General features: G+C 48.3%; 1 protein-coding gene across 10 annotated transcripts in view; it reads left to right on the forward strand.

Annotated features, from left to right (window-relative positions):
- WDFY3 (WD repeat and FYVE domain containing 3) overlaps positions 1 to 26,298 on the forward strand; it is a 1,391,721-nt gene that overhangs the window by 1,347,010 nt on the left and 18,413 nt on the right. For all 10 annotated transcript variants that reach the window (XM_085636566.1, XM_085636564.1, XM_085636563.1 and 7 more), the window contains one exon: positions 9,511 to 9,708. In XM_085636566.1, coding sequence (XP_085492692.1) covers positions 9,511 to 9,708 — 198 coding nt within the window. The remainder of the gene's footprint in view (positions 1 to 9,510; positions 9,709 to 26,298) is intronic.

Genomic DNA, 26,298 nt, shown 5'->3' on the forward strand with positions numbered 1-26,298 from the left:
TTGGACCAATATACATGATAGCACCTCATTAAAAAGCATTGCAGTGAATGGAAGGTTTTGAGGGTCACCAAAAGGAGAATGTATAAAGGGTTATAAGACTTTAGTTTCATTATAACTCATTTGTTGTTGGTACCATACACATTTTAGTAATTGCGGTGTGTTCTAAGGTGATTTTACCCTGTGAAAAAGCCTTCTGCTGGGATATCATGAATCATGTTTGAGAGAAAACTATTTTCTCATACTTTTCCCACAGAGGTTTGGAAGATGATCTAGAAGCTAAAATGAGAGCATATTTTCTGTAAATTAACATCATCTTTCTCAGTCATGTGAGAATGAAGCCTTACATTCTCAGTAAAGCATGTACATCCAACAACTGTCAGTTGATTCCTTTGTGGTCTACTGCAGCTTCCCAGAGTGTTCTAAAGAACAACTAGAGCACTAACAGTCTTACTTATGAAAAAAGTATTGCACACCTGAAGCCATCTTGATTGGAATAAATTGGTAACTCTTAAAACATTTAATTTAAAAAGGAACAAAATGGGGGGGGGGGGTTCACTTCGCCATAGAAATTATGACTAGTGCTGCAGAAAGAAAAATTAGGGCACATTTTGAGTGACTTCTCAAATCCTCTTCTATTTCATGAAAGAATTCTGACATGCAGACTGAAACATGCACTTTGAATACCAGCAGCAGACGTCACTGGTGAGCAGTAGCTTTACTACAGTGATCTAATGAGCAACTAGAGTTCTAACATTCCGAATTTATGGCAAATGTGTGACACATCTGAATGCCTTCTTGAAAAATAAACTGAAAGTATTTCCTACTGAGAAGACTGTAATAAATGAGGAAATTAGGAAACTTCATAACAAATAAGTCTCCCAAGATGGCCACCAGAGACAAAAGAGCCCAAATGTAGCACAAACATCACCCAGCTGTAGCCCACTTATAGCCCAATAACAGAATGTCCCAGAGTGTTCTAAAGAACAACTAGAGTGCTAACAGTCTTACTTATGAGAAAAGTATGGCACAACTGAAGCCATCTTGATTTGAATAAAATGGTAACACTTAAAACATTTAATTTGCAAAGGAACAAAATGAGGGGGTTCATTTTGCCATAGAAATTATGATTGGTGCTGTGGAAAGAAAATTAGGCACATTTTGACTTCTCAAATCCTCTTCTATTTCATTAAAAAATTCTGATATGCAAACTGAAACATGCACGTTCAATACCAGCAGCAGACTTCCCTGGTGAGCAGTAGTTTTACTACAGTGATCTAATGAGTAACTAGAGTGCTAACATTCTGAATTTATGGCAAATGTGTGACACATCCGAATGCCTTCTTGATGGAATCAAAGTAAAAAACTGAAAGTATTTCCTACTGAGGAGACTGCAGTATATGAGGAAATTAGGACACTTCATAACAAATAAATCTCTCACGATGGCCACCAGAGACAAAAGAGCTCAAATGTAGCACAAATATCACCCAGATGTAGCCCACGTGTAGCCCAATGACAGAAGTGTGCAAAACACTTTTTATTTTTTTGTGTTTTTGCAGTTTTATAGTGCAGACTGGTCAGGTATTGGAGTGCTTTACATGAACAATGGTTACATCACACAAAGACAAATTCATTTTGGTTGTAGACATGGGGAGAGTAAGTGATTTGACCAGAATCACAGAATGTCGAGCTAAAGCAGAATCCAACCTGGTTCCCCAGTTGCAAAGTCTGCAGCTCTGGAAGTAACACCATATCTTTTCCCCGAAGTGCAACATTTAATCAAGTGGTCAACTGGATAAAAAAACATAAAGATAAGAAATGATTTAAAAGTGCTTTGTCGCAATTTGAAAACTCAGAAAATATGTCCTCATTTTAGTTTTTTAGAGCACTAACCATAATTTTGATGCAAATAAGACCCTCATCTATGTAATTTCTAAAAGAAAATTGTTGGACTTGGCCCTTCTGGCAGGTTCAACCCTGAAACTTTTTGCTTTTATTGTGACCTGGTGTTAGTGATTTTTGGCTTCTGCGCACTTTACCACTGTGTCCCAGGGTAAAGTGCGTGAGTGTAGTGAGGTTGGCCTGCCCTCCCATAGGAATGCATGCGGGAATGTATGTGTCCCTGGTAGTTCCTGATGCGTGGGGAGTGCAGGTGCGAGTTTGGTATGTGCGGACTCGTGTGATGAAATGCTGCGCGATGATGTGTGCGGTGTCAATGTACCTAGTGTGGAAGTGCCACTTCTAGAAGTTGGCATTTCTGTGTGCAGTGTGAGATAAGTGCCTTGTCTGGTGATTGGCTGGCTGAGGTCATGTGATGGGCTAGGGAATCCCCAGAGTCAGGAGGAGTCACCCAGTGGTGAATGGGGAGATCAGCAGCCAGATGGGTGGGAGGAGTACACCTAGGACCTGAATAGGGCTGGGCTTTCCCCATACAATGCTGGCTCCGCCCCCTGTGGTGCGACTGATGACCCTGGCCTGTTCTCTGAATAGGGAGAGGGGCTGAGCAAAACAAAGTGCTCAGGAACCAGTTGCATCTGGTTCGCCCCTTCCCTGCACCTTGAGACAAAGGAAACCTGTGTATAAGAAGGGGCTGTGACCCCATGTGAAATGTTCTTCTTCTGATCCTACTTTGAGGGGGGCCTGCTGCTGCTGGGCGCCAGGAGAGACCGCCACTAGAGACTGCCTCCCTGCTGGAGGGCCCTGTGAGCTGGCCCTGGGCCCAGTCTTTACCTCCCTGCATCTAGCGCCTTTTTCTGGACCTTCCCCATCCTAGCGCCTTGAAAGCACTTCCTTTTTGGTGCGGAGCGCTGTGTTTGTGGACTGCTGGGGGCCTGCAGCGCGAAGCTGCACCGTGTGGGAGCCTACCCTGCCACCTGTTGGCTTATTGTAATTACGAGCGGGTGCCCACCCCGCGTCTATGTGCTTAAACGGGAGCCTACCCCGTTGCTGACTGTATTTTACCGTTGGCGGGTGCCCACCCCGCTTGTAACGTTATTCGCGGGTGCCTACCCCGCTTGGTATGCGCAAGAAAGAGGGAGCCCACCCCTCATTGCCGCCGGATTGAAATCACCGCCGTGGCCGGGTAGAACAGGAAGCCAGGCAGCTGCGGAAGGGACGTGGGAGTGGCTAAGTGCAGGAAGCAGACGGGAGCCTACCCCGCGCTCCTGTAACGAGGAAGCAGTCCGGCAGCCTCGCAAGATCGAAGTCCCTGTCCCGAGACGAGGGACCGGGTGAAGCGAGGCGGAGAAGAGAGCCCCGCGCCTGCACCGGAGGAGGAGTCCCCTGTGTCAGTCCGGTGAGTGGGGGCTCTCGTGTACAGGGTGCGAGGGGCGCCTCAGTGGGATACCTGAGCGTCCCCGCAACTAACAGCGGGCCGCTCCAACGGCTGGCATTCTGTGATTAGAGCCCCGAGGGAGGCTCTAACGATGGGCCAGCATTGTTGGTCAGAGCACTAGTACGCTCCAACGTTACGGGGGCAGAGTGGTTGTTTTAGAGCCTGTGAGGCTCCAACGACGGGGCGCATTGTTTTTTAAGAGCCGAGAGAGGCTCCAACGACGGGGCCAAGATTTGTTAAAGAGCCCATGAGGCTCCCACGTTGCTTTGGGGGACATTATTTGTAAAGAGCCTAGAAGGCTCCACCACTAGGGGGCATTCTTCTTTCAGAGCCTAGGTGGCTCCAGTGCTGTATATTCGTTTGGGAAAGCACAGTGGTGCCCCGGCTCATTTCCACAGCTGCCCAGCACTTAGTGGGCAGCTGCAACGTTTAGGTTGTGCCCCTGTGCTGTGGCTTGCGCAGTCCAGCCCTGACTTTGTGACAAAGGGCGTTTGAGCCCCTGAAAGGCCAAGTTGGCATGGGGACAGTTTCTTGTGTTGTGCCCTCACCTAGGGTATATGAGCATTGTTACCTGTGTACTTTTGCGCCTGTGCATTGCCTTTATGCTATTTTCATTCCTATTGCGATTTATACAATGCTTTGTGTATCCCTCTAGATGTATGTTTATACCTAGGAGGTTGTGTTACCTAGTATAGTGATACTAGTGAGTTCATGGTTCCCTGCGTAATATTTTTCTAAGGTGATTAGGGCTGCGTAGGTGGTACTTACCTGTTACCAGTGGCTACTGGTTGTGCGCTACATTTTCTAATTGGTGCTACAGTGATTATATGTGCTATGTTCTAAAGTGTTATTCCTACAAAGTGCTAGTTCTAAAGTGCTTATTCCTGACAGTCCATGAGGCCCTGCCCCATGTAGATAATTCCCCTGTAAATTCTGCCTGTGCCAGTGGCACATTGTAAAGTGTGTATTTATTATCTAATGTGTTTGGTATAATACAAATGCTATTTTTATATATAACCTTGTGTGGAGTTTCTTTTGTGGTGGGCCTTGGGTGTTGTTGCTGGGTGCGCGTGCAAACGCTTTACACATTGCCCCCGGGATAAGCCTGACTGCTCATGCCAAGCTACCAAGGGGGTGAGCAGGGGTAATCTTTGGCGTGTAACTCCCCAGCCCTGACTAGAGTGGTGGTTTCTGCCTGGCTTTGGCGCAAGCCCTAGCCAACCAGAAATCCCATTTCTGACAAAAATGCTCTAGGTATTACAGTTTTGATTACATCAAGATGACAGGCATGCCACACTTTTGTAATAAATATAGAATGTTAGCAATCTAGTTGTTCATTAGCATACTGTTGAGAGGCAGAGGCCAGGGGCACGGACTCAGAAAATTGAAGGAGGGTGCAGACCAACCAACAATACAGGACAGACAAGAGAGGCTGTGGCAATATAATAGACAATTGTGGGCAGAAGGAAGAGGCAGTGGTACTACAATCATACATGCCAACAGACCCGATTGAGCCAGGAAACGCCCAATGTTTTTAAGCCCAATGGGCTTTATTTTATCTGTCTCCTGTCTACAATCTCCTCTTTTTCAATGTTAGTCAATGGGAAAAATCAATACCCCAGTTTTTATCAAAATCTCCCTCTTACCAAGTTCAAAATGTTAGCAAGTATGGTACATTGGATCATGGAAGGCAGGAGGAATTGGGGTAGGGACATGGACTCGGATAACAGAGGACAGGAGGGACATGGAGAGGTGCACCAACCTGACCATACAGGGCAGGCATCAGGGTTTGCAGCAGCACAATACACCAAACAGGGCATGCGGGATGGGAGTGCAGCATGACAATCCATAGAAAGCAATAGGGAGGGGACAGGACCATGCACATGGACAACAGATAACAGAGGGGAAAGAGGCAATGACAGCTAGCTGACCATAATGGACAGACAGGAGAGAAAGCTGCAGCATAACGGACCATAAAGGTCCGGAGGAAGGGATCAGGGGCATTACAATGGAACAGACAGGCCAGGAGGGAGGGAATAGGGGCCAGCACATGGAAATCAGGGGGCAGGGCAGGAGCAGCAAGCTGACCATGGAGGTCAGGCAGGATGGGCACTAGAAGCAAGACACTCCATGGAGAGAAACAGTGAGACTATAATGGCATAAATACAGACCATGGAAGGAAGGTGGGAGGGGGATCAGGGGCAGCTAGCTGACCACACAGGGAAGGTGGGAGGGGCTGTGGCAGCACAGAAGACCATGCATGGCAAGCGGGAGGGTTAGTGGCAGCACAATGGCCATGATGGGCAAGAAGGAGTGGGCAGGGGCATGCACAAAGGACCATGGAGGATAGAAGGGAGGTAGGAGCTGGGCACAGACAAGAACGTTTAGGGGAAGGGGCCTCACAACAGACCACGCGGGGCAGGCAGGAGAAGCAGTTACATCACAACAGACCAGGGAGGGCAGAAGGGTGTGTCAGTAAAATGGACCATGGAGGACAGGAGAAAGGGGATAGGGGCATGGAACGTGGACAGGCAGGGTGGAGGTGGCAGGGACAGGTTACAGTCATCTGACAATGCTAGGCAGGTGGGAGGGGAGTGGCAGCTCAACAGAACACTCAGAGTAGATAGGAGGGGCAGGTCCATGGAACATGGTGGGCAAAAAAAATGGAGCAGGGGCATGCACACAGACAACAGAGGGCAGGTGGAAGGTGAGTAGGGGCAGCAAGCTAAGCACAGAGGCTAAGCAGGAGGTCAATGACCGGGCATAGCATTGGGCAATGGAGGGCAGGAAGAGTGGACTGGGACATTATGCTAAATGGAGGGCAGTGGCAGCACATCAGAATATGCATGGCCGGAGGGAGGAGGCTAGTGCATGGATTCTGACAACAGAGGATAGGGAGGAGGTGGATGGGGCATCAAGCTAACTGTTCAGAGAAGGCGGGAAGGCCAGTGGCAGAACAAGGACCACACAGGGCTGTATTAACATGGACTTGAACAATGGATGGCTTGGTGGAGGGGAGGCAGGAGCAGCAAGCTTGGGTGGGGGCAGCACAATGCCAGGCCAGGCCCTGCTTCCATCCCCCCACCATCCATTGTGATATGCATCTTACTTAACTTTTTTTTAAAAACTAGAAATTTACTGAAAAAAAAAAGATTACAGGGACGTTATAGTTAGACTCAGATTTCACTCATACACAACCAGTGAAATTCAGCAGTTATAGTTACCTGAGCTAACTATGACTTACGCCCCCGCAATGTACTGCTAATGACCTCAGACATTACATCATTCATGACATGGTCAGTTACATCACTCATGACATCACTCATGACATCTCAAATGAGCTGGGAATGGAATGGAACTATAATCGCTAGAACTTTATTTAGGGATAGTGTGTGTATATTAACACCTTAGGTTTCAGGGGTCTTATAGTTAGGAATTATTATTTAAAAAAACTTTTGAAATTCACTGAAAAATCCAGAGGTTTCAGGGACATTATAGTTAGAAGTTAGCATTTAAAAAACCTCAGAAATTCACTGAAAAAAAACACAGGTTTCAGGGACGTTACAGTTAGTTGGAAATTTCACTCGTACAAAATCAGAGAAATTCAGCCGTTATAGTTAGTTGTGCTAACTATAACTCTCGCCCCAGCAATGCACTGCTGATGACAACACATATTACATCACTTATGACATGGTCAGTGACATCACTGATGACATCTCAAATGACATCATCCACGTGATGCACCTCCTCACACCCTAATATAACCTTTGATACACCCCCTCTAAAATACATACTACCATTCTGGAAACCATAGGCACACCAATACCAGTTAGTAGATACCCACCCACTGATTTATAGGTCTACACACACATCCACTCCCCTATACAGTCACTCATACACGCAGTCACTCATCAATATAGCCACTGAAATATGCACTCATACACCTGTACAGATACTCACACACCACCACTCACCCATAGTTACTCACACACCTAGTCAGTCTTGCAAAAAATCAATCACACTCCCATGTACTCACCTATACAGTTATACACACACCACCTCACTTATTCATACAGATATTAACACATACTTACTCTCTTATACAATCACTGACCCAAGCACACACTCAGCCATACAGCCACTGTCACAATCACTCACTCTCACATAGTCATTTATATAGCTCAACACTCCTATATACTGCCTTTCACATATGTAGTTACTCACACATGTATCACTGAGATATCCATTCACTCACCAACACACCCATACAAACACTCACCCACCCATACAGCCCTTCACAGATGCACTCTTGAAGCCGTACACCTTGTGAATCACCCACTCCAACATCTATAAACAGTCACACACTACCCACACAGACACTCGGCACCTATACAGATACTCAGACAACCAATCAATAACCCATATAGACACTCATGTAGCTACTCACCAACCCATGCAGCCGCCTACACACCAACTGACAGACTGATACAGACATTCACACAGTTTAGTCACTAATCCATGCATTCAGTAAGACACATTTAATTACTCACTTATACAGTCAGTCACGCACCTACTAAATCATCCACTCAGACACTCATACACCCACTCATTCTTCAGTACACCTTGGGATATATATATATATATATATATTTTTTTTTTGATGCAATGAGGCTTGATCCGGATCGCACAGCAGCGGGTGCGGGTGTTGGGCCAAGCCAAAGGCCAAGTTAATTTTTTTAATCAAAAGACACTCGCACTCTGGAACCTTGAAAAGATTTATTTGACAGAGCACTATCTCTAGGGCTCTGTCAAATAAATCTTTTCAAGGTTCCAGAGTGCGAGTGTCTTTTGATTCCAAAAAAATATATATATATATATATATAGTTTTGTACGAGTGAAATGTCCAACTAACTATAACGTCCCTGAAACCTGTGTTTTTTTCTGTGAATATATATATTCATACCTCTCTATTTTTGTGTTTTATACTTTCTTTTCTCTGTTTTCTATACTGCATAGTCCCAGAGAGCCTTCTCTCTCTCCCAAAGTGTTCCTCTGCCTAACGTAGTTGATGGCCATGATTGCTGCTATTGCTCGCAATGCTTTATCAGCTATTCGTGAAAGTCCTCTGCCCTGCCTACTTCTATGGCTGGGAGCTTGGCCCTGTATTTTTAGCTGTTGTCCTTAGCCTTCCGCCTCGGTCTCTTGGACCGGTTGTCCTTCTGGCCGATATATATGGTGCTGTGTTTATATGGAGTGTTCTTCCCACTTGTCTTATTCTTCTGCCTTGCCTGTTCTTCCATGTCTTTGCCCTGCAGCGGATGCGGACCCGTACAGGGTACTCCCTGAGTTTTCTGGTGGGATGTTTTCTTCCACCCCTCCCTTCCTGGCAAGCAGCCTCTCTTTTTCTTATGCAGACAGGATAGGCAAATCAGGGATATTTCTTGGATTCAGTTTTTAGACCCTCCTCCAGGATGGTATTGCTTGGGTATCTAATCTAAGGTAAGGAATCTGCGGCTAGATGTCTCTATTAGATGAATAAGTTACTTATCTTCAGTAATGCCTTAACTGGTAGAGACTAGATCTAGCCACAGATTCCTTACTGACGAACCCATGCTCCCCACTCTGCAACTGATTCTCCCTTTTTTCCTGATAAATAATAATATATATTTATATAACTCTGAGACATCACACACTCAATAATACTTAATATACGTGTCTTTCAAAAAGAGGATCTTTTTGGGCAGACTGTTTCCATGGCAGTTTCTATATGTGGCTCCGCGTTTTAGGACGAAAAGTTGTCGTGGAAGAAACTGCTGTCCGTTCATCAGGGGAGGGCTTATATGGACTCTGACAATGTCACATGGAAGACATCAAAGGAGTCGCTCGACACCCTCTACCGGTGACCAGATCTACTTCTGTAGAACAATTTCTGGATCCAGTTTGGCACCTGGGGAAAATTCTAATTAGGGAATCTGCGGCTAGATTTAGTCTCTACCAGATAAGGTGATACCAAGCGTAAGTAACTTATTCACCAGGTGTTTAGCATTTCGCGTCTTTGTCATATATATGAAACATTTAGCCTCGATGAACTCTGTATGGTAGTGGTCTCACTGTAGGAAAACAAATTCTGTTTTTGAAGCAGATATGCTCTATATCCTCCTCCTTTTGTTTTTTTTCAGGGATCACAGTAGGATTCTAGTGGGCGATAGCCGGGGTAGGGTGTTCAGCTGGTCTGTCAGTGACCAACCTGGCCGCTCTGCAGCTGACCACTGGGTGAAAGATGAGGGGGGAGACAGCTGCTCAGACTGCACCGTCCGATTTTCACTTACTGAAAGACGTCACCACTGCCGGAACTGTGGACAGCTCTTCTGTCAAAAGTAAGTCAGCTTAGTTTTCCTTCTTAAATTACTGTGCAGCACCCATTACTGTGTATATTAAATTTGCTACATACTGTGCACTATTCTAACATCTGTTGGTTGGCTCCAGAAGTCTTTGAAATAAACTTGTGTTTTGGTTGTCCGCCATAAGCGGAGCTGTATGACTAGCCATAATGTTGAACGTAAACCCACAAAACCCTAGATTCCATCCATCACCTATAGATATATTTTTTGCAGGTCCCATTATGGTATTTCATATGATCATAACCAGTACTGGGCTGTCTAACCTGATATATTGTTTAAAGATTTTGGTCCTTAGCAGGCATAATTAAAAAACAAAAGGGTCGAGGAGATCTGCTGGGATATACTTAGTTACTTTACATCTTCCAGTGAGAATTAGATATTGGATGATAGTAACTGTCATAGCGTGTATCTAGTTGGGACCTACAATGGTTGACTAGACTAGTCCTCCGTTGGACGGTAGTATGTGACAGATCACTTCAGTTATTCCATATCTTTTCAGTTGCTGATGTCTGGTTGATTGGCTGGTGCAGTACTGTGTGATGGACGAGACCTGTTACACATATGTCTTGTGCGAGTGTAAGAGGATTAAACTATAGTTGACTGCCAACCACTGAGTGTTGTGGTATTAGTGTGGGTCAGAATGGTTATAAATTAACTGACCTTATCAGATAATAACCAGGCTAACCATAGGTCAGACGCAAAGGAAAGTCCTTGTAAGCATGGGCCAACCCTTGCCTGGCCAACAAGCCAAGGATCCTGATTACACCCAAGAACGTACTCTGCAGTTTTGCACGTTGGAGTTTCCAAGGCGGCTCTCGCTCGGCAATGCTTTTTGTCACGAGTGGAGAACAGGCCTCCTCTACACCTGTCTGCCCATACCACTCCTGCCCAAAGTGCTGAAGATGATCAGGAGTGACTGGGCCAAAGTCATCCTTGTGGCTCTGGACTGGGCAAGGGGAGTCTGGTATCTAGAGCTTCTGCAAAGGAGCATTGATTCTCCGATCAGGCTGCATCTTCGAGAGGATCTTCTGTCGCAGCAAGGGTCCTCCTTGCTAACCTGTCCACTCTCCGCCTCCTTGCATGGAGATTGAGCGGAACAGTTGACAGCTTTTGACCTTCCTGACGAAGTCTATGAGGTTATTCTGGCAGCCAGGCATCCCTCCATGAAATCGGTATACGCATGCCGATGGCAAACATTTTGTAAATACTGTACAAAACAGTCCGTTGACCCTTTGTCTGCTTCCCTATAAGATGTTCTTCTTTTCATTCTCTCCTTGGCCAAGCAAGTCTCTTTTCTAGGCACTCTGAAGTACTACCTTTTCTTTGGTTGCCGGATAAGCCATCACTTTTTAAATCACATCTTATACAGAGATTTTTGAAGGGGCCCACCCATCTGTTTCCCCCTTCGCCTTTTATTATGCTCCAATGGGACCTTAATTTGGTCCTTACCTTTTTGATGTGTGCACCACTTGAACCTCTACACAATTGTCACCTCCAGCTGCTCACTATCAAAACAGCCTTATCTGAAAGAAACACGTTAGTTAGATTCCTCACCTTAGAATATCCCTAGGCGTCAGACTGGATCCGGAAGATTTTTCGTCAGCAATACCCCTTGCGCGTCGCTAGGCTTCGTCTGCGGCTCCGCGTCCGTCGTTGGCGTCGTGCGCCGGATTGACGTCGTCGGAGTGCTTAGACGCTGCCCTTGTGCGCTGACATCAGTTCTTCTTTTTTCCGCGCCAGTAAGCGCCGATCCGGGAGAGCTACCCCTTTAGTCAATTTTTGACTAACTTTTTTCGACTCTTTTTGGTCACTTTCGACTCTGGTGCCGGTAGGATGCCTGGTTTCAAGGCCTGCGAAGACTGTCACCGACTGATGTTGGTGACCGATCATCACCGCCGGTGCCTGTACTGCTTGGGCCTCGACCACGACGCGAAGTCGTGCTCTGATTGTATGGCCCTGACCTCGAAAGCTAGGCGGGAGCGGTCCCGCAAGCTTCTCGAGCTTCGCCACTCGGCTCCGCGCGCCTCTCGATCCCGGTCCAGGAGGAGGTCCAAGGATCGGTCGCGGAGCCGCACTCGACATCGTCGCTCGTCTGGCTCGAAGTCTTCCGGTAAGTCGAGGCACTCCAAGAAGTCCAAGAGGCGACACCGCTCTTCGGACTCCCCTCGCCGGTCGCGCGACTCGGCCGAGGGTCCGGGTGGTTCCACCCCCGCGGCTCTGCCGCAGGCGCCGCGCAAGTCCCCATACCCGCCGGTCCCTGGGACTGATGTGACGCCGGCGGAGGTCAGTGCCTTCCTCTCGGCCATGAGGAGCCTTGCCCCGCCGTCGACGCCCGCTGGCGCGCCTTCGGGCCCCACGGACTCGACTGGGCGACCTCGCGTGCCGGCGGCTCCGGCGCCGTTGGAGGCTCCGGCGCCGCAGGTCCCCGAGGGCCCCGTCGATGCCGGTCGACCTCGTTACGCCTCCTCCGCTGGCGCCGACACCGGCACCACCCCCGACGCCGACTCCGGTCGACGTCGATCCCCGGTTCAGCCTCTGTCCGGTCCCGACGCCGATGTGGCGCCGCCCGACGCCGCATCCGACGCCGCTTGAGACACATTATTTCTATCGACCGGCTCCGATCATTCCTCCTGTTTACCAGGAATCGTATGACGGGGGCGACTGGGAGGGGTCTGAGGACCCTATGGCCCTTCAGGGGCGACTTTCTCAGGACTGGGAAGATGAACTGGGGGAGGCCAGTGGATTGGATACCTCACCGGACACTGGATTCATCTCTCCTCCGACTGTGGCTTCGGAGGAGGGTGCAGCTTTTTCTGTGGTGCTGCGCAAGGCGGCCGTGGCCCTTGGGTTTGAGCTGCCTGCCGTGGCTGTGAGGACTAACATCCTCACTGAGGTGCTTCAGTCTGCCGCATGCTCCACTGAGCCTCTGCTGCAATTCAATGAGGCCCTCACTGACGTTCTGCAGGGCACCTGGTCCAAGCCCTCCACAGTCCCTCCTGTGGATAGGAACGTTGCCAGGCGCCACCGCCCTGCTCCGGGCGACCCCAGTTTTCTGTCCCAACACCCCACCCCCGAGAGTCTGGTTATCCAGGCCTCTACCTCCGAATCCTCCTTCCCGTCCGCTCCTCCGGACCGGGATTCCAAGAGACTGGAGCAGTTCGGTAAGAAGCTGTTCTCTTCGCTCAGTTTGGGCCTGCGGTCTTTGAACACCGCCTGTCTCTTGGACCGTTATTCCCACTCTCTGTGGGATACGGTGGAGGACGTGCTGCCACTGTGCCCGGAGGAGGCCCGGGAGCGGCTTTCCTCGGCCCTGGCCGATGGGAGAGATGCAGCGCGCCATGCAATCCGGTGTGGACTCGACACTACGGACTCGCTGGGTAGGGCGATTTCTACCACGGTGGCGCTTCGACGTCACGCCTGGCTGCGGTCCACGTCCTTTTCAGGGGATGTTCAGAGCACGCTCATGGACATGCCTTTTGATGGCGCTCGCCTTTTTGGTGAGAAAGCGGACAGTGCGCTGGCTCGCTTCAAGGACTCCCGGGCTACGGCCACGTCCTTGGGCCTCTCGGCCCGCGGCCACAAACTTCCGCTTTTCGCTCCTTTCGTGGCCAAGGAAGGGGCACCTCCTCACGTCCGCCTAGCCACCGGCTGCAGAACCAGCCTGCACGCGGACGTGGTTTCCGCCGAGGCGGTACTGGAGGACGACGCGGTCAGTCAACATCCACCCCGGCAGCATCCGCCTCAAAGCCTTCCTAGTCTGAGCTTTCAGGCCCATTCCTCGCCAGTGGGAGGCCGGGTTCGCCATCACCTGCTCCACTGGTGTACCATTACTTGGGACAGGTGGGTGCTGCAAATCGTCCGACGGGGCTACTCCCTCCCCTTCGAGACGACCCCTCCAGCCATGCCACCGCAGCACCACCGTATCTCGGAGGATCATTTGAATCTTCTGCAAGAGGAAGTTTCGGCCCTCTTGGCCAAAGAGGCCGTCGAGCGCGTTCCGAGCCCAGAAGTAGGTCGTGGTTGTTATTCCCACTACTTTCTGGTTCCCAAGAAGGGCAAAGGAGGCCTACGCCCTATCTTGGACCTCAGGAACGACAATGCCTTCCTCCGGAAGGAACGGTTCAAAATGTTGACTTTGGCTCAGGTTCTAGCTGCCCTAGACCCTGGAGACTGGATGGTAGCGTTGGACTTGCAGGACGCATATTTCCATATCCCCGTCCTGCCGGCCCACCGGCGTTACCTGCGGTTCACGGTGGGTCAGGAGCACTTTCAGTTCACCGTGCTCCCCTTCGGCCTTACCAGTGCCCCTCGGGTGTTCACGAAAGTGATGGCGGTGGTCGCAGCTCATCTGCGCAGATCAGGGGTTCCAGTCTTCCCCTATCTCGACGACTGGCTGTTGAAGGCGGGCTCGCCCCAGCAAGTAGTCTCCCACCTCCAGACTACGGCGGATCTCCTGCATTTGCTAGGGTTTTCCATCAACGTGCCGAAGTCACACCTGAGCCCCTCTCAGAAGCTCCTCTTCATCGGAGCGGTTCTCGATTCGGCGCAGTTCCGGGTTCATCCACCGGAACAGCGGGTCTGGGATATACAGGCCCTGATTCCCATCTTTCGGCCTCTATCCTGGGTTTCGGTCAGGCTAGTGTTGCGGCTTCTGGGGCTGATGGCCTCCTGCATCCTACTAGTGCATCACGCCAGGCGGCGCATGCGGGCTCTGCAGTGGGACCTGAAGTTTCAGTGGGCCCAGCATCACGGCAACCTGTCCGACCATGTCTTGATCTCGGAGGGCACTGCACAGCAGTTGCAGTGGTGGCTCACGGACCGCGATTGGGTCACGGGCAAGAGCCTCTCCCTACCCCTACCGGAGCATGTCGTAGTGACGGATGCGTCCCTCCTGGGATGGGGTGGCCATATGGGAGAGGCGGAGATCAGAGGACTCTGGTCTCCGGCGGAGTCTCGCCTCCACATCAACTTGTTGGAGCTGAGAGCGATCCGACTTGCACTGAAAGCCTTCCTTCCCTCTGTCCGGGGAAGTGTTGTGCAGGTGTTCACGGACAACACCACCGCCATGTGGTATTGCAACAAACAGGGCGGGATGGGGTCGTGGACCCTTTGTAAGGAGGCTCTGCGCCTCTGGACATGGCTGGAACATCAGGGCATCACCCTGGTGGTTCAACATCTGGCGGGCTCTCTGAACGCCAGAGCAGACGAACTCAGCCGCCGGTGCATGATGGATCACGAATGGCGTCTGAACTCCGAGGTGGCGCAAGGTCTCTTTCAGCAGTGGGGAGAGCCTTGGTTAGATCTATTCGCCACCGACGAGAACGCGCAATGTCAGCAGTTCTGCGCGTTGGAATTTCCAAGGCGGCACTCGCTCGGCTACGCTTTTCGTCGCGAGTGGAGTTGCGTTCTGTTGTACGCCTTTCCTCCTATACCACTTCTGCCCAGAGTGCTGAAGAAGATCAGGCGCGACCAGGCCCAAGTCATCTTGGTGGCTCCGGATTGGGCACGAAGATACTGGTATCCCGAGCTACTCAGTATGTTGACCGATCCTCCGATATGTCTGCCCCTTCGGGAGGATCTTCTGTCGCAGCAGCAGGGGACGGTCCTCCACCCGAACCTGTCCAGCCTCCACCTCCATGCGTGGAGATTGAGCGGCGGCAGTTGATGCCATTTGACTTGCCTCCTGAAGTCTGTGATGTCATTCTGGCAGCCAGGCGTCCCTCCACAAAGACGGTATACGCCTGCAGGTGGAACAAATTTGTGGCATGGTGCACAGCAAAGGCTGTGGATCCCCTTTCCGCCCCTCTTTCTGAGGTTCTCCTCTTTCTTCTTTCTTTGGCCCGGCAGGGCTCTGCCCTGGGCACCTTGAAAGGTTATCTTGCTGCCATCTCTGCCTTCTTACGGCTTCCTGATCAGCCCTCTCTTTTCAAGTCCCCTGTAGTGTCACGCTTTCTTAAAGGCATTACTCACACGTTCCCTCCTGTCCCTTTCGTAATGCCTCAGTGGGACTTGAATCTTGTCTTAACATTCCTGATGTGCGCTCCCTTTGAGCCTCTTCACAATTGTCCTCTTCGTCTTCTCACTCTTAAGACTGCTTTCCTGGTAGCCATCATCTCGGCTAGACGGGTGAGTGAGCTCCAGGCTCTATCGTCCAAGCCTCCTTTTCTATCTGTTCATCCGGACAAGGTTGTCCTTCGACCTCGTCCCTCCTTTCTACCGAAAGTGGTGACCCCCTTTCATCTTGGGCAATCTGTCACCTTGCCCACCTTCTTTCCGCATCCTTCCAAAGAGGAAGAGCGGTTCCACCGTCTGGACCCAAAACGTGCGCTCTCCTTTTATTTGGACCGCACAAAACAGTTCCGAGTGGACGACCAGCTTTTCGTTGGCTACGTGGGTGCAAAGAAGGGAAAAGCTGTGCACAAACGGACCATCTCCCAGTGGGTCGTTTTGTGTATAAAAATCTGTTATTCCTTGGCAAAAAAGGACCCTCCTGTTGGGCTGCGAGCCCATTCTACTCGGGCCACTGCGGCTACTACTGCTTTGGGACGGGGAGTCCCTTTGCAGGACATCTGTCAGGCGGCGACGTGGGCTTCACTGCACACGTTTGCCAGGCATTATTGCCTAGACAGCCAAGTCCGGAGGGATGGCTTCTTTGGCCGTTCTGTCCTCCAGGACTTTCTGGTGTGATCTTGGTTCGCAGACCCACCACCGGGGTTGGTATTGCTTGGGTATCTATTCTAAGGTGAGGAATCTAACTAACGTGTTTCTTTCAGATGAACAAGTTACTTACCTTCGGTAACGATGTATCTGTAAGAAACATTAGTTAGTTAGATTCCTCACCGACCCACCCATCCTCCCCATTCTGCGAACTGACATCTAGGGTTAAGGCTATCCCTTTCAGGGCCCTAGGTTTTTTGGCACCAGTGTCGGTCTCTTGCATGGCTCTGCGTTCTTGGCGCGGAAAGCTATGTACAAGAACTGACGTCAGCGCGCGAGGGCGACGTCTAAGTACTCCGACGACGTCATTCCGGCGCACGACGCCAACGACGGACGCGGAGCCGCAGACGACGCCTAGCGACGCGCAAGGGGTATTGCTGATGAAAAATCTTCCGGATCCAGTCTGACGCCTGGGGATATTCTAAGGTGAGGAATCTAACTAACTAATGTTTCTTACAGATACATCGTTACCGAAGGTAAGTAACTTGTTCTTTAGTGGCAATAACTTCTGCCAGGAGAGTGAGCGAACTGCAGGCACTGTTGATCCAGTGGAATACCCTCTGACAACAACAGATACTCACCTTGGGCCCATAAACACACACAATCTGTCAAGTAAACAGCTGGACTGGGTTTTTATATGTTTCACAATGTTCAGGATTAGTCTAAAATACCTTTACTAACCCTTCACAGATCAAAAAGTTCTTTCCTCTGGTCGATGGACCATTAGGTGAACTAATTGATGGTGATAATTACATAAACCTAGCTTACCTATACTTTAATAAAAATGAAATAACCACAGACTCCTTTAGGATTTAAAACCTTTATCTAAATTTTACAGCATGTGAACCACTTCAAAATACAGTACAGTCACCTTCATTCATAGGAGAGAAATTTCAATCAATTAATCATCAAACATATACTTCAGATTCATGCAATGACTTATGCACAGAAAGGGAGAGGACAGAGAGAAAAGAACATCTGCAAATACACAAAATAATATTGACCAAGAATGATGTGAAGACCAACCCCCTGGCCAAAGGGATGGAAAGGGTCGCCCGATAGTTCAGTCGACAAAGACTTCAGGACAGGATAGTTGACCTCTCTAGAACCAACGATTGTGCCGCACCCCTCTCTGACACACTCTTCCTCCTCGAGATTCTTCAATGATCTTCTTGTCTAACCCCAATTAAATTAGGATAGAAAGTTCTGCATTTGGCTTCTTCATCAGCATCTCACAGCATCTCCCTCAGCATCAACATCACCCGCTACACCGACAGCATCTCCCTTCTCCAGCATTTAGTAATTTGCGCTAACTAAAGTTACCTTAATTATACCTTTCGTTCCGGATGTTCCACCCACCAAAGTTTCAATATCGTAAAAATTTGAGATCTAATTGGTCAGGCAAGGAGGGGATGATCATCACACCATGCTTACATGTCATTTAAATCAATCTGGTCATTGTTCCCAATTCCATCCCCTTCATTTTTATTAAATTTTTATTTCCGACCCACATTTCACATTACATTTGTAATAACTTCCACATGTACTTTCATTCCGGTGAACTTATCACTGTTCTTTCTCAGCCTGGGACACTCTGCGACCTTGACTGTTTTTCAAAATTGGTGTCATCATTTCAGTTCACTTTCAGTAGGCATGCGCAATTGTATGATTCAATCACATGGCTCTGCTTACTTCAGTCATACACGAGAGGCCCAAATGCGCACTAATAATAAAGTCAGAAAGACAGATGTTACTTTAAAAAATAAATGGTTTCACTGTATACCACCCATCTCTACTTTAGTCCTCTTTATTTAATAATACTTTCCCCGCATTAGCTTTAGTATAATTGCTTGTTTTCTTTTCAGCATAGCAGATGCCATGCACGTGAGCCTTTAAGCCGCCATGTTAGTGCCTTCTGCTCATGCGCAAGAATTTCCCTCCAAGCGTTAGCTCGTCATACTGCGTAGATGCAGTTGACGCATGCGCATTGAAGATTCCCCGTTTAAAGCGTTTTTAGTCCTTATTCCGTGTTATTCGTATTAGTAAACACATAAGCAAGCTTCACTAACCCCCGTGTTTATGTGGTGCGCATTAGTTTAACACAAAACGTAATTAATAACGTGTTCTGCTTGGGTTTTCGGATCAGATAGAACTCGCTCATCAGAGCCTCACTAACCCAGCCAGAACGTTACCCCCTCCCTAGAACCTATTTACAATCCTACAACCACATATATCTATCACCTAAGGACAGGGGATTCCTACTATGCATACCAAGATCTCACAATCGGCGGCCTCGCGATCCCATACGGATCCAGACCTCTCTGCCCATACGACAGTATCACGTGGCGGCCTCGCGGTCCCATACGAACCCAGACCTCTCTGCCCATACGACAGTATCACAAGTGACGGCCTCGCGGTCCCATACGAACCCAGACCTCTCTGCCCATACGACAGTATCAGCACAATCGGCGGCCTCGCGATCCCCTACGAAGCCAGACCTCTCTGCCCATACGACAGTATCACAAGTGGCGGCCTCGCGGTCCCATACGAACCCAGACCTCTCTGCCCATACGACAGTATCAGCACAATCGGCGGCCTCGCGATCCCCTACGAATCCAGACCTTTCTGCCCACACGACAGTATCACAAGTGGCGGCCTCGCGGTCCCATACGAACCCAGACCTCTCTGCCCATACGACAGTATCAGCACAATCGGCGGCCTCGCGATCCCCTACGAATCCAGACCTCTCTGCCCATACGACAGTATCACAAGTGGCGGCCTCGCGGTCCCATACGAACCCAGACCTCTCTGCCCATACGACAGTATCACAAGTGGCGGCCTCGCGGTCCCATACGAACCCAGACCTCTCTGTCCGTACGACAGTATCAGCACAATCGGCGGCCTCGCGATCCCCTACGAATCCAGACCTCTCTACCTAGATGGCAGTCTCATACGACAGTTCATCCTATGATCACCATAACATACAAAGAGGGAATCAGTCTCACTATTCATCAGATCACACAAGGATTGCCAGTTCGGGCATAGCCTGTTCTCAGGTGTGAGGGGCTCCTCTTTCCCTTATTCAGTTACCACTTACCTGATCAGGGTTAACATCTGTTCATGTAGCCGCAGCTGACTAGAAGAATAGGCTACCCTCTTATACAAGAACACGCAGCACATGTTGGTTCACTACAAACTGGATACTTTATTACTCATTGCATACACAATCACATAACATTACGATATGACACATAACCTGCAAAGAAAAGTGAAAGATTAAGTTGTACACTCTAATAAGAAAGGGTCGACATCATCTTGGTAGTATGTAGCCTGCACTCAGTGGTCATCTAGGCTCCCTTCTCGTCTGTGCCTCGGCTCGCCTGGAATCACCCTTCTCCGAGTCACTGGGACCTCTTCCTTATCGGCTACTCTCTCCTCTCTGGCTAATCTGTTAGGAAAGCATCTGTCTCTCAGTTCTTCTCCGCCTTCAAGGTGGCGTCTATCTTCCCTGGAATAAGTAGTAGCTTTACTGCTAACGGCTAGATGCCGCCTACGGACTGAACATGTAACTGCCTCAAACTTTCACTAATATAGAGGTGCATTTCCTCATGGAAAATTCCGGCCCGTAACCTGCCGCCCACCAAATTCTTGTACCTCCCCGTACCAAGGACACGTTCCCAGCCGGCCGGCCTGATGTAGTGTCTTCGGCATGAAGAAAAATACAATCCTTCGATAAGGGCCGGCCTGAACCGGTTCTCTCCAAGCGAATAACACCTCATAACTAAAACATCACATTTGACCTAGAAGTATCCCAAGCTGCCGGAGCAGAAAGAAAGATGGAGTCTCTCCCGTTTGAGGCCTACCAGGCCTGAATTCAGCACAGCTCCATGAAATACCCTCACTACAGGACAGGTTATCCCTAATACTAACGAATCTATCCCCTAGGCTATGTGTGCAAGCCCTAATCTATGGGGAAGAGCACAGAATCATGTCGAAGTGCCTAGTAAATAGGCTCCATTCACTACTCTAACCCTTAGGCTTGAATGGTAAGAGACTGAAGTCACATTCAATCACTTGTTAACACAAGAAGGCCAGGAAAATCGAGCAGAACATTTCACCCTTGACTTCAGTCTATTATACATTCATTAAACAGAACTAACATCTGTGGAAGAATAATATGAAACAAAACTAACTGATCTATGTCTAGTACCAGGTGTGCAGAATTGAAGTAGTGAAGGAATACACTGAATAAAGCAACAGATGGAAATCAAAATGGCGATAGTAATCAGAATACCTCCTAATATTTGACGTAAGAAATGCAAATCAGGTAACCAATTAAAGAGCCAGTCAAACCAGCCCTGGTCAATGTGTTTTCTAACTTCTTCTGTCAAGTCATGTAGCTTATTAATGTGAGCTCGAATGGATTGTGTATGATCAGACAAGTTAAAACAACAAAGACCCTCAAAATCAGAACAATCGTGTCCATGTTTAAGCAAAAGATAATTAATGGCCGCTCGATTTTGCAAGATAGCCCTTCGTTCACCCTGGGCATCTAATAGCATGTCCGACAGGACTGTAGAAGTATTATTAATGGATTTCACCATCCAGCAGGCCATTTTCTCAATAGATTTTGCATTATAAACTGCCAAAGCAGGAACACCAATAATTGAAATAGCCAGGCTAAGGTATTCGGACTTAGAATATAAATGCAAAGATGAGTCACAATCCTCCTGTAACCTCACTGTATCTCGAATCACACGAGAGTTGGCATTCGGATGTGATGAAAACATGAGCAAGCTTAGTCTAGTAATGGCACAAGGGCCTCCAGAAATATTTGCGGGGACATATGGCCAGGAAGTATTACCACATGAGAAAAGCCATCCGGCAGGTAGTAACATCGTGCGATAATGACTGGGGGCAACTACAAGTCATGTTATTCTGAACAGAAGTACATATTTTCGGTGTCCTTTGAAGGCACAAAGTTCGTTCATGAATGGTGAATGAGGTGGCACCTTTCAATTTTAAACGCATACATTCCGAAATTGCACTAGGATTACACGTAAGGAAAAAACACAAATCACCTTGTGTGATATTATAGGTAACTATTTGGGACTGGATGGGGGGTATCGGGTCTGACAATTAAGTACACAAGGGGCAATACTGATGGGTAGCGAAATCGCCCAGAAGAACATTGGGGCGAGCGGTTGATATATTTAAAATATGAGTCAGAGTCTCCAACGAAGCAGGGACAGCAACCAAACAAGTTGCCAAAATGTCATTCACTGATCTCATCGGTGTCAAGCAGAAATGAGGGGCGTTAGTCACCCGTTTCGCTAGTGAAGTCCAAAAGTTCGACGACGAATCCCACGCAGCGAAGGAACGCGACACTCGGGTTCTCAACTCATCCCGGGTTGATGGGATCCCTCCTCTCTCGTCGTAGCAGCCCAAAAACAGTCCAACGCCGACACATCCTGCAGCAACAGTCCAAAGAATGATCTGCTAGTGGCTTTTTCTCCAAAGTGTCCTGCTTTCTGGTGGGCCCATTTCGCCAATCCCGCAATATCAGAATCTTGCGTGTCCACCACTGCCTCAGCAATTTTAGATTTCTCATCTGCAATGTTATGAAAGAATTTGTCAAGAGAGTCTATCGGGGTATGAGCATCCACATGGAAGATTGTAACAGTACTCTGTGGGAGCATTTCCCAAATCTCCTGCCATAATTCTTTTCCCCACAATTCTTTGGAATGGATTTTCCAACTATGGGAATGCCAAGTCGGTAACCAAACTGCCAGTCCATTGGCAGTAGACCAAGAATCGGTAAAAATATGACATGTGCCAGGTAACTCTTGTTTCAGAACTTGATAAACAGCATAGAGTTCAGCAAATTGACTGCTCTTACCCTCACCAGTTGTACTCAGCAATTTTTGTGTGATCGGATTATAGGACACTGCCTTCCAATGCCGTTTCGTCCCTATGAACCTTGCTGAACCATCCGTAAACCAGACATGGTTTCTGTCCTCTGCGGACAAATCATCAAAAGGTTTACCCCACTTAACAGGAGACTCCTGTACTAAAGGTACGGAACATTCACTCTCAGTTTCAGTTGATGGCGCCCGTGCCACCTGCTCATGCAAAGATGCAACTCCTTTTTGTCCCACACGTGCCCTGTCTTGTATATACCATTTCCATTTAATCACACTCGCCTCTTGAGCGTGTCCAATCCGGTGAGTTTTCGGCGAACTCATAACCCACTGCATGATAGGAATTTCAGGTCGCAAAACTATATCATGTCCCAAAGTCAATTGCTCGGTATCCACCAGAGCCCAATAACATGCAAGTAACTGTTTTTCAAAAGGTGTATAACGCTCACCAGCATCAGGTAACTTTTTGGTCCAGAAACCTAACGGTACTCTACTCTTGCCTTGTTTCTGCCACAAACTCCAATTCGCATAAAGGCCTTGTACAGACACATTCAAATCCACATCACCATCACCTACAGGCCATAAATCCAGAGCATGCTGAATTGCTTCTTTTGCCAGACTGAACGCATCTTGCTGTGGTTTACCCCATTCAAATGCATTCTTTTTACGAGTGACCTGGTACAAAGGGGCCAATATTTGACTCAAATGAGGAATATGCTGGCGCCAAAATCCAAACAAACCAATGAAGCTTTGGGCTTCTTTCCTATTCCTCGGAACTGCAAAATCAAGAATTTTCTGTTTAACCTGAGGGATCACTTCTCGGTGCCCTTCATGCCAATTAATACCCAAAAATTTCACAGCCTGGGACGGACCTTGTAATTTATCCGGGTTGATTTCCCAACCTTTCTCACGCAAGCACTCAATGACTCTATCCAATTGGGTCTGAACTTCCTCTTGTGATTCACCTTGGATCAAAATATCATCAATATAGTGACATATCTGAATTTGTGGATGAACTGGTACCTCATCCAGATGCTCTGCCACCAGCCGGTGACATATCGTAGGACTATGCACATAGCCCTGAGGAAGACTTCTAAACGTCATCTCACGCCCGTTCCACGTAAAACTGAATTGTTCCTGACACTCAGGGGCAATCGGAATCGAAAAGAAAGCATTAGCAATATCAATGGACGCATACCATGTACCTGGATGTTTCTGAATTCTTTCAATTAGGGTAATAACATCCGGTACTGCAACAGTCAAAGAGGGTGTGTGTCTATTCAATTCTCGATAATCAACAGTCATGGGCCAAGAATTATCACTCTTACGTACAGGCCAAACAGGATTATTCCAAGCAGAAGTAACTGGGGTTATAACTCCTGCATCCACCAACTCCTGAATAGTGGTACTAATCTCTTCATGACCACCTGGAATACGACACTGCTTCTGACGAACCACTTTTGTCGCCTGAGGAACTTTTATGGGGGGCATTCTTAAACGACCAACCCGTACAGGCCTGGACGATATATAATGTTTAGTTCCAAATTGGTAACATCCATCATCTAAGTGCAAAGTCATTCCTTTCAAAATATCAATGCCAATTATGAATTCTAAGAGTGGCACCACTAATACAGAGTATTCTTTTCTAGGAATTCTACCTATTCTCATTTCAAGTAAGGTTTGAACTGCGGGAGTTTCCTTTCCACCTAATCCGGTAATTGTAAAAGGCTGACCTTTAAACTTCTTTGATTTTCCATGAATAAGAGTGGCCTCCGCTCCTGTATCTACCAATGCTCGGGCCCTTTGGATATTACGATGTCTCCAATAAATATCAATATCTACATAGGGTCTATTATCTCTGTGAGCCCATCTGTGTACTGGAGCTTGACCTATTTCCTAGTCCTTTTTATTGTGTTCTGTGTACCAGGATAAATCAGGATAAAGACTCTCACGGTTCCTAGGTATCGATACCTCCTGTTCATATCCATCTCCATTACGAAATGGATTACTGTTCCCTGCATTGTACTGCGGGTTTCGATCGGCCAATAAGTGTCGATCCTCTCTCCTTCTCAACTCAGGGGATTGATCCCTATCATCTCTACGTCTGCTGTTAACATAATCATCTCTCCCCCTCTCTCTTTCCCCCTCTCTCTCCCTGTCTCTCTCACTACGAGGGGACAAATCACGCGCATAACGTCGATCATCACGACGATCAGAGCGCCCACGGCGGTCGTCATCACCGCTACCGTCAGAAAAACCACGATCACACTCAGTTGTCCGAACACGCCGGGCACCCTCCTTTCGATCCAGGCCACGTTTGCGAAACATTTCCCACAAACGAGAAGTAGTCTCACCATCAATGTCCTCCTTTCGCACACCATCGGCCATAAGAGCAAAAAACATATCACGTCTAGTAAATTTATTTTCACCAGGAGTACGAGTGTCAGGCCGGGACTGCCGTTCAGGTTTAAACCACTCACCCAACTCACCGAGTTGGCGTACCGATTCCAGCACCACAGATAACATGTTACCAGTCTGATTAATCAATAAAGTCATCATGACCTGCTTATAAGCAACAGGGGAAGAACGAATAATACGATTCCGCACAGAAGATGTCAAGAAAGCATCAAGCAACCGGTCAGCAGTATTCAGAAAAATTGCCGTTTTCATCACCTCCTCTTTGAGACGTTGCGCAGCATCGCGCAAAGTATACCACGGTTTGTCATTCACAGGCCAGTCAGACTCAGTAGGATATTTTTGATTACAACCCTCAGTCGCCAATTGAAGCAAAGAAATTTGACCACCACCATTAAAGTTACGAAAATGATCCTGTACAGGAGAATCCGAACTCAAGGAACAAAACTTCAAACAATCGCCAGCATCCAACATAATGCCAGCAGCGCCCAGTTCATAAAGGCGCACCATCCATGTGAGCAAGGGCTCACCAACTCGCTGCCAAAATCGCTGCAAAATATCACTAATTTCTTGTTGAGTAAAATCCTCCAAAGAGTCTAAAGCAATACCATTCGGAGCACCGGGAGCCTGCTGCACCTTCCGTCGAAAAACTGGATGCGCCGAGACCGCGGGATGAGCATCACAAGGAGCTCGACCAGTACACGTAGAGGAACAATCAGTGGAAGAAGCATCGACCCCGCTCGAAGGACGAGCGCAATCACGGGGTGCACCATCAGAGGCGCAAGAAGCAGATTTACAAGCACGGCCGGAGCGAGAGGACTCGCGCTTGGCAGACTCCTCACCCGAGGAAGGAGAATCACTCGAGTTCCAGATATTACCATCCCATTCATCAGGATTCCAATCCAGTCCGGCTTTCGCCACGACCAGACGCACCTTCCGCGTCGAAACCCGACCACGCCGATTCTTGTATTTATAACGAGCAATTCGCACAGCCGCCCTCTCGGCAATAGTTTGGTACGTCTCAAGTTTATCAGCAAGCAACTTATTTTGACACCGCAACAAAGTATGAGCATTCTGAATCTCAACAAAGTTCGCTTCCAATCCTTATGCAAGTTCTGCAACTTCAACAACCTCTCATGGAGAATCCTGTACGCAGACAGAACAATCCAACCTCTGCGCCCTAAAACGGGAAGCTCATCACCCTTAGATACCGGCGCCTTCTGTAAGCAAGTAATCACATTAGCCGGCTCCGCCAGCTCCAAAAAAGAATTTCAATTTTCACTCAAACCAGTAGAATCAGCCCACTCACGGGCTAAGGCTTCATAAGGCGTTGAATCCCAGCCGGGAATATCAACGGGCAACTTAAAAGTAGATTTCGACTTTCTAGAAAACATTTTTGAAAAGAAAGAAAAAGAGAAAAAGAAAATTACACGCAGGTAGATACAAATAATATACAAACAAAACCACGCACGCGCTGAAGGCAAACACAATACAACCACAACGCACACAGGTT

This window comes from Triturus cristatus, chromosome 2_1, assembly GCF_964204655.1.
Source record: "Triturus cristatus chromosome 2_1, aTriCri1.1, whole genome shotgun sequence".
In the NCBI taxonomy this organism is placed as follows: domain Eukaryota; kingdom Metazoa; phylum Chordata; class Amphibia; order Caudata; family Salamandridae; genus Triturus; species Triturus cristatus.